At 39.7% G+C, this 8,537-nt stretch overlaps 1 protein-coding gene across 1 annotated transcript; it reads left to right on the forward strand.

Annotated features, from left to right (window-relative positions):
* On the forward strand, nucleotides 1-8,215 carry tfa (transferrin-a). Its single transcript, XM_032530667.1, has 17 exons — nucleotides 1-272; nucleotides 371-519; nucleotides 1,303-1,405; nucleotides 1,526-1,717; nucleotides 2,736-2,865; nucleotides 3,018-3,073; nucleotides 3,443-3,606; nucleotides 3,723-3,885; nucleotides 3,990-4,150; nucleotides 4,243-4,339; nucleotides 4,442-4,462; nucleotides 5,729-5,893; nucleotides 6,407-6,557; nucleotides 7,073-7,140; nucleotides 7,241-7,425; nucleotides 7,640-7,832; nucleotides 7,997-8,215. The coding sequence occupies exons 1-17, from the start codon at nucleotides 233-235 to the stop codon at nucleotides 8,041-8,043; spliced, it is 2,085 nt and encodes a 694-aa protein (XP_032386558.1). The 5' UTR covers nucleotides 1-232; the 3' UTR covers nucleotides 8,044-8,215.
* Nucleotides 8,216-8,537: the final 322 nt, after the last annotated feature.

Genomic DNA, 8,537 nt, shown 5'->3' on the forward strand with positions numbered 1-8,537 from the left:
ATGTTGAAATTTCAGATAGCCCATGTAGCCTTATCTCTCTGTTATTCTGCCATCCCGTATCTTACCAGCGCACTAAAGTACACACGCGCACGCCCATGCACGCACACATTAGGAAACCTGAGCAACCTTTTTCTTTTTTCCCTCTTCCAGCTCGGTCCGAGGTTTGCTATAAAAAGCCTGAGCTGCCTGCCGGACACTCTGTTCTGCTGACCTGGAGACCCCGCCGTCCAACATGCAGACTCTCCTCCTCGTTGCGCTGCTCGGATGCCTAGGTAAAGACATTTTTTATATTATTGCACAGGCACCTTGTACACATATTTACCAAACGCTCAACTTATCTGCATTGTTACTTAACCATCTGCATTCGCAGCCGCCGTGTTCGCGGCCCCAGCTGACAGGGTGAGATGGTGCGTCAAGTCGGACAAAGAACATGAGAAATGTGTGGCCCTTGCAGCCAAAGCTCCTGTCTTCTCCTGCGTGAAGAAATCCAACACCATCGACTGCATCGTTGCAATCAAGGTGAGGAGAGTAACATTATACAGAGCACACACTCAATAAAATATGCTGCATAAATAATCCCATCAGAAAATGACTCTTCATAGCTCTGTCTTCAGTTTTATTTAATCGGCTTGCCTATAATAATTTCTAATAAATGAAAAAGGCTATTGCAATGGTAAAAAAGACACGTCTTAGTAATGATTTGCCCAGTGGACGAAGGATTCAATCATTTACTTATGTAAAAGTATCAACAGCAAAATGTAAAAATACTTTATTACAATCTCGTCCTGCAATTAAAATGTTATGAGTCAAAGTACAGAGGTATTACCAGCAAACGTGAAGTATCAAAGAAAAAAGTTCACACTAAGCAGGATGGCTCCTTTTTAAAGCCTTACATTAATAGTATTATGGAGGCTAAGTATTATTAGAAAAAAAGTCAAAGTATATCAACAGTAAAAGTACTCATTGCATACATAAATATGCATAAATATAATATTGTATGTTTTGTTTGTACACGTTAATATCTGTTAACTACAGCCATCACATAAATACAGAAGAGCAATACGCACAATTTCCTCCTGAAATTAAGTGGAGTAGAAGAATAAAGTAGTATTAAACTGACACATTCAATAAAAGGTACACATTTCTCAATATTGTAAAAAGTTGCAGTGCTTGAATAAATGTTTTACTTTCCACCACTGCATTTAGTTACCACCAAATTATGCAAGAAACCATTCGTCAAATATCTTTCAGCTAGAGATCCAACATCATGTTGCTGTTTGATAACAATTTGTTTTTCATCAGGCTGGTGAGGCAGATGCCATCACTTTGGATGGAGGGGACATCTACATTGCTGGACTTAAGAACTACGACCTGCAGCCCATTATTGCAGAGGACTACGGCACCTGTATGTTTAGTCATATTTACTGTTGAAATCAGCACAAGAAAGAGGCTGTCTTATAGCATTTTGTATGAGCTACATCTTTTAACTCTTTGCTTACAATTGTTTTGCATACTGTATTTCCAGCTTCGGAAACCTGCTACTACGCTGTTGCTGTGGTGAAGAAGGGCACTGACTTTACCATTGACCAGCTCAGGGGGAAGAAATCCTGCCACACTGGGTTGGGGAAATCCGCAGGTTGGAACATCCCCATAGGAACTCTGGTGTCTAGGAATTTGATTCAGTGGGCAGGCATTGAAGACAAACCTGTGGAGGAGGGTGAGTTACACTAAATGTTCAGCACAATCCTCAAATGAAAGTCACCACAGATCAAAGACAAAGACAATCAAACACAGTATTTATAATTTTAGTCAGAGCTGCAGTTATAGCCTACCACTAAGGACAATCAGTATTTTCCCAGTACACTCTCCGGGAAGTTTTATTTCCTTTATTTAGTTTTAGACAATTTTATGTAATGTAATATCTGTCAGTTGAATATGAAACTATAGCAATAAGCCAGTTAGCTTAGTTTAGCATAAAAACTAGAAACAGGGGGAAACAACTTTGGCTCTGTCCAAAAGTAACAAAATGTACACAATAACATGTATACTTGTTCAATCTGTACAAAAACTGACGTGTAAATCAACAAGTTGTAATTACAGGAAATCACCATGCCCAGCCAAGAAACAGTCTGGCACATAACCATACGTGATGTTTTTACACTACAAAATACAAGCCATTCCAGACTTTATGCTAAGCTAAGATAACTGGCTATTGACTGTAACTTCATATTTACCACACAGATATTAGGGTGATACCAATCTTCTCATTCCACTCTTGGTAAGATAGTGAATAATCATCCAATTTCCAAAACTGTTGTGGCCAGGTTTGCACAGTTGGTAGAGAAGGCGCACGAATACAGAGGTGTACTCCTCACTGCAGCAGCCTAGGGTTCAACTCCAACCTGCGGGCCTTTGATGCATGTCATTTCCTCTTTCTTCATCTGTCCTGTGGAAAAACAGGCCTAAAAATGTCAAACTATTCCTTAAGCACAGGAGATGTCCTATTGGCTGATTTGATCCCCAATATGAATCATTTTAAGGACCAACACAAATATTATTTTACTATAAAGCTTAATGTTTAAAAATAACAATTCACTAAATACAGAATAAGAAATCCAAAGAATACAAAAAAAAACAATGTTGAAACAGTCTGGTCAAACCTTCTGTAGGGTGTGGGGAAACATAACCTCAGTATTTCTAAAACCTTTGCCACGGCCTTGCTTTTTGTTTTGCAGCGGTGAGCGAGTACTTTTCGGCCAGCTGTGTCCCGGGGGCAACAAGGGGCAGCAAACTGTGTCAGCTGTGCCGTGGAGACTGCTCCAGGTCTCACAGTGAGCCTTACTACGACTACGCCGGAGCCTTTCAGTCAGTATCAGTCTTTCTTTGATCCTTCTCAGTTCTATTAGGACTTACTGTCCTCCATCAACCCCTACACTTTATCTTCTAAATATGATAACCTGTCACAGCTCAGTCTGTTATCCTGTGACATTTTCATCATTTGATTAATTCCTTAATAGGTGTCTAAAGGACGGCGCTGGAGATGTGGCTTTTGTGAAACATCTTACTGTACCTGGTCAGTATCACACAATCATCAGTTGTTTCAAATATGTATTATGACAGTATGAAATACAAGCAGTCTTATTTATTTCAGTTAAATGCCAAAATCTTTTTTATATTTTATTGTTATTAGATTATATATATTTGTATCATTTTTTTTAATTAAATTAAATAATTCTATATTGCTCAATACCAAAGAATAAAGAAACAACACTGCATCATCACATCTATATCACAATCACTGATTATTATGGGCAGCACCTTTTTATGTGGATTACATGATTGGGAAAGCATAGAAAGAAGATGGGTACAAAATCTATTTATTTTGAACTAGAAGATTGTAAGAGGAAAAAAAAAATTAAACCTTGTTGTGGCACACTTTCAGAGTCTGAAAAGAACAACTACGAGCTGCTGTGCAAGGATAACACCAGAGCGCCTATCGACAGCTATCAAAACTGCCACCTGGCCAAAGTGCCAGCTCATGCTGTTGTCACCCGCAAGGACCCACAGTTGGCTAAATTAATCTGGAATAACCTCAATGCAGTACAGGTACGTACAACATATTTGTACTGCACAAAGAGCGAGTAGTAGAGTTGCCTGATAAGGTAGAAATAAAATCCCTTACAATGTATTTCAGTGCTTACTAATGAGTTTTTTCTCTACAGTCTCTTCCAGACTTTAACCTCTTCTCCTCTGAAGCCTATGCACCTGCCAAAAACCTGATGTTCAAGGACTCAACACTGAAGCTGTTGCAGGTGCCCGCAAACACAGATTCCTTCCTGTATTTGGGTGCTGAATACATGAGCATTATCCGTTCGCTTAAGAAAGGTACTGTAAACATAAGCAGATGAAAACACATTGACAAACAAACCATCACGCACACGCATTATTAGACAACAGACATTGGCTTATGGGTGTACTTCACTTTCCAGAGCCGACAGGCACTACATCCACTGCCATTAGATGGTGTGCTGTGGGCCACGCTGAGACATCCAAGTGTGACAAATGGAGCATCAACAGTGTGGGGGATGACTCCACCGCCATTGAATGTGCAAGTGGTGCCACAGTTGACGAGTGCCTGAAAAAGATTATGGTAAAACAGTCTTGGATGAAAATGTGAGAATTTTTTTTGTTCCATTTTGTGGTGTTTGTCTCTGATTATTTGTGATCTCAATTATCCTGAAGCGTAAAGAGGCTGATGCAATGGCAGTGGATGGAGGACAGGTGTACACAGCAGGGAAGTGTGGTCTGGTTCCTGCTATGGTGGAGCAGTATGATGACGGTATGAGGCTTAGATAGCACAGAAACCAGACCATACAATTCTATGTTTTATTCCACGTTTTCTACATGATTCTAATATTTGAATCTTTGTCTCTCTCCCCAGGGCTGTGCAGCAACCCTGGAGGTAAGGACAAAATTAGATGTTAAAGTATTGATATCCTTGTTTTTAAAAACCTATAATTATTTGGTCATTTTCAATCATGTATAATCATGGAATTAGGTTAGAAAAGTGTGGGATTAAGCTGTAATGTAGAATCGAGGAAATCATCAAAAGAAAACATTTCACCTATGTCACCATAGTATATTACAAAAGCAAAAAAACTAGTCAATAACACTTTGACTTTGTGTGTGTGTGTGTGTGTGTGTGTGTGTGTGGTGTGTGGTGTGTGTGTGTGTGTGTGTGTGGTGTGTGTGTGTGTGTGTTGTGTGTTGTTGGGGGGAGACGACCATGTAATTTGGTAATAATTACAAGGAAATAGGAATTTTCTTTAAGGTCCCACGACATGGTGCTCTTTGAATGCTTTAATACAGTGGTCCCCTAATACCATATCAGAAGTCTCTTTCCCAAAATTCAGCCTTGGTGCAGAATTACAGCCACTAGAGCCAATCCCACACTGAGCTCTCCTTAGCAGATGTCATTTCTGAGTCTGTAGCTTTTGAAAAGGAAAAAGGGGGGGCAAAGTGGAGGCTGGGGTTGTGGCCTTGACCAACTGCCCCTTTGCTCGTTTGAAAGCCATGATGTCTCTCTCTCATGGGTGGGCCAAACTCTCTGGGCGGGCGAAGCAGAGAAAGGGGAGGAAAGATTCCAGATCGGCCCATCTGAGTTTTCATTTTTTCAAAGGCAGAGCAGGATACCCAGGGCTCGGTTTACACCTATCGCCATTTCTAGCCACTGGGGAACCATAGGCAGGCTGGGGGAACTCATATTAATGTTAAAACACTACATAAAGTGATATTTTCATGCCATGGGACCTTTAAAGAAGAAGCTCCACTTGAATCTAATAATCTGCATTAATTACCATAGCCTATTAATTTATAATTTAAACTTTTTTTCCCATCTATTGGGAGTTGTGTGCTTCACCATAGACACACGTGACACTGTGGCATGTTGAGCTGACCTGTGCACTGGCTAAAAGACTTTCTAGATTCTAGAGCAGTTAATTGGAATTGATTATTGGAAGTGTACCAAGTGACCACTGAATTTTCCGTAAAAAATAACAAATGGCACAGTTCTTTCCAGAACACTTCATGTAAATTACTTAATGTGTAAGTTAAATGCAGTAAATGTGTGTATCTCTTAACTTTACTTTGGTTTAACTTTTAAATTAACTATAACTAATAAGGAGGATAGTTTTCTGATTCATCACCTTCTGTACTTCCACTCTTGTAGCCAGTACTTCGTCTTACTATGCTGTTGCTGTGGTAAAGAAGGGTTCAGGGGTGACTTGGGAAAACCTGAAGGGCAAGAGGTCTTGCCACACTGGCATCGGCAGAACTGCTGGCTGGAACATCCCCATGGGTCTGATCCACCAATCACACTCGGACTGTGACTTCAGTAAGTGACTGTGTGCTTCTTCTGTAATACATTCTGTTCATTTACAACACATTTGAAATAAAAATGTTAAGAAAGAAACATAATGCCGCCCAGATGGTCTTGTCTATCAACAATGTGGGTAAATATTTGAACACACAGTATCTGTAAGGTTGCAAAATTTTTACTTATTTAATTACAAAGTCCACTTGTAGCAACTAAAACATATTTACTTTGTGGTTGCAATATAAAGGCAACTTGAAGCACTTGGTTAAGGTTAGGTTAAGATTGTAGTCTTAGTGTCGAAATTCTGTTGCATATACCCAACATCCACCTACCTACGACTTCTGTAGTGTAGAATACCGTAACATTTCCTAGACTGGGAACATTGTGAGAGAACATAATCCAGGTAGCAATTACGGTTCCTCCAAAATGTATGTGGTGAAACCATTCTGTAGTGTATAAATATAATTTGCAGACATGATAGCCTTTTCCACATCTCTAAGTGCAACACATTATGTATCCTCCTCTCTTCAGCCAAGTTCTTCAGTAGCGGCTGTGCCCCCGGAGCAAACATCACCTCTCCATTCTGTACTAATTGTCGCGGCAGTGGCAAAGCTGTGGGAGAGGAGTTCAAGTGCAAAGCCAGTGCTGAGGAGCAGTTCTACGGCTATGCTGGAGCCTTCAGGTAGGACGCAACAGTGCAATTACTCTGCAGACAATTTTACGTACATGTACAGTATGTTCAAGGAAGGAAGGAAGGGCATTTTGGGAAATATGCACATTTGCTTTCTTTCTGAGATTTAGAAAACATTAATACTAATCTCATGTCTGAACCAGGAGATTATTAACCTAAACTAGAACTAGGACTATAAGCAGAAGGAAACAGCTAGCAGGGTTCTCTCTGAAGTTCTCCCAGCAACTCTAAAGCTGCTAATAGGCTTTTTTTTAAGTTTTGGAGAGGGCCAGGCCAACTGTTTCCCTTGTATAATTATTTAGGCTAAGCTAAGTTAACTGCCTCCCAACTCCAGCTCTTAATTAACACTCAGGCATGAGAGTGTTATCAATGTTTTTGTCCAACAAAGCAACTAAATGTTTTTTCCAAAAATGACAAATCTTCTTTCCTTTTAATTACAGTACCATGCTCAGGCTGTAAAACTTCATCTTCATATTGCATAAGTTATGTTTTTCATATCACTATAGATGTCTGGTGGAGGGTGCCGGCGATGTTGCCTTTATCAAACACACAACCGTTTCAGAAAACAGTGATAGTAAGAGACTGACTCTGGTCTGCCTTCATTTCAAATATACACCATTTTTTTTGTTTTTTTAATAAAACAACCAACTATTCTTCCAATTTTCTTGTCAAAGGCAATAATTTAGCGCAATGGGCTAGTAATGTGCAGTCTGCGGACTACGAGCTGATCTGCCCTGGGAAGAATCCAGTGCCAGTCACTGATTACGTCTCTTGTCATCTGGCTGCCGTGCCCGCCCACGCTGTGGTGACTCGTCCAGAGAGCCACAGTGAGGTTGTTAACGTTCTTCGGGATCAGCAGGTTGGTGATTATTTTTAAAGTCATGAGGCATAAGATACAGGGTAACATTTAAAAAGGGCATTTTGCACACTTGTTTTTAATTTCCCAGGTACTTTCCTCCCTTTTTCACTTTAAAACCATGTTGGTTTCTGGCCTTGATGTTCAAATAACATAATTATATCAGATCTTAAAAAGGAATATGTTGGTTTTAAATCATTTTTATTTTTATTAATAGGCCAAGTTTGGGAGCGGTGCCAGTGATGCCTCATTCAGGATGTTCCAGTCAGAGGGAGGAAAGAACCTCCTCTTCAAGGACTCTACTAAGTGTCTCCAGGAGGTATCAGCTGGAAAAACATATACTGAATTTTTGGGAGAACAGTACACGCGTTCCATGTCTTCACTCAGACAGTGCAGTGACTACACTTCAGGTTTGTACTACTGTTGTTGGCCAAATCAAGACTAACAGGACTGCAATTTAACAGATTTACATTAAAATTGTATGTTTGTATTCTAGACACATCACAGACACCATAAAGCTATATACCTGCTGTGTATTCCCAAGTCAGTTTTGGTCTTTTTCTGTTTTCAACAGATCTGGAGAAAGCTTGCACTTTCCATTCCTGCCAGCAAAAAAACTAGTGGAAACCATAGACCATGCTGTGCCTCTTTCAGCCCTTGGCAATTTAAGCACCATACCCACCCTTCTCACCCTCAACTCAAAAATTGCATTATGTATTTTCTTATTGATTGTGTTGTAGACTGATTTTAGAAGTACAACCAACAAATGAATACATTGCACTACCACAACTTACAAATCAACAATCCTGTGATCAATCCTGTGTTTCAACAATGCTGTTGAAACATAATGTGCCTGACTTTTCTCAAATAAAACCTTTTTAATGCTCTTTTGTGGTGACAGTATGGTTTGTTTTTGTTGTAGGCTAAATGTTTAGGCATTCATCTTAAATTTCCCTAAAAAGTGCAAAGAAGTGTCATAATGAAAGAGTAAAAGGAATATTATCAAATTTGCTTCCAATGGCAAAATCAGTCTGGAACAAACACTGTGACGTATTGGCTGTAATGTCACTGTACATGTGAAACCCCCAGGGTATAAAAGGACTTGTACAAAAGTT

This window comes from Etheostoma spectabile, chromosome 12 (assembly GCF_008692095.1).
Source record: "Etheostoma spectabile isolate EspeVRDwgs_2016 chromosome 12, UIUC_Espe_1.0, whole genome shotgun sequence".
Classification (NCBI taxonomy): domain Eukaryota; kingdom Metazoa; phylum Chordata; class Actinopteri; order Perciformes; family Percidae; genus Etheostoma; species Etheostoma spectabile.

Excerpts from the sequence above, each read along its gene's own strand:
- tfa (XM_032530667.1), top strand. The coding sequence starts at position 233 with ATGCAGACTCTCCTCCTCGTTGCGCTGCTCGGATGCCTAG. Across the intron at positions 520-1,302 it reads ACTGCATCGTTGCAATCAAG|GCTGGTGAGGCAGATGCCAT; the intron begins GTGAGGAGAGTA and ends GTTTTTCATCAG. Across the intron at positions 5,894-6,406 it reads ACACTCGGACTGTGACTTCA|CCAAGTTCTTCAGTAGCGGC; the intron begins GTAAGTGACTGT and ends TCCTCTCTTCAG.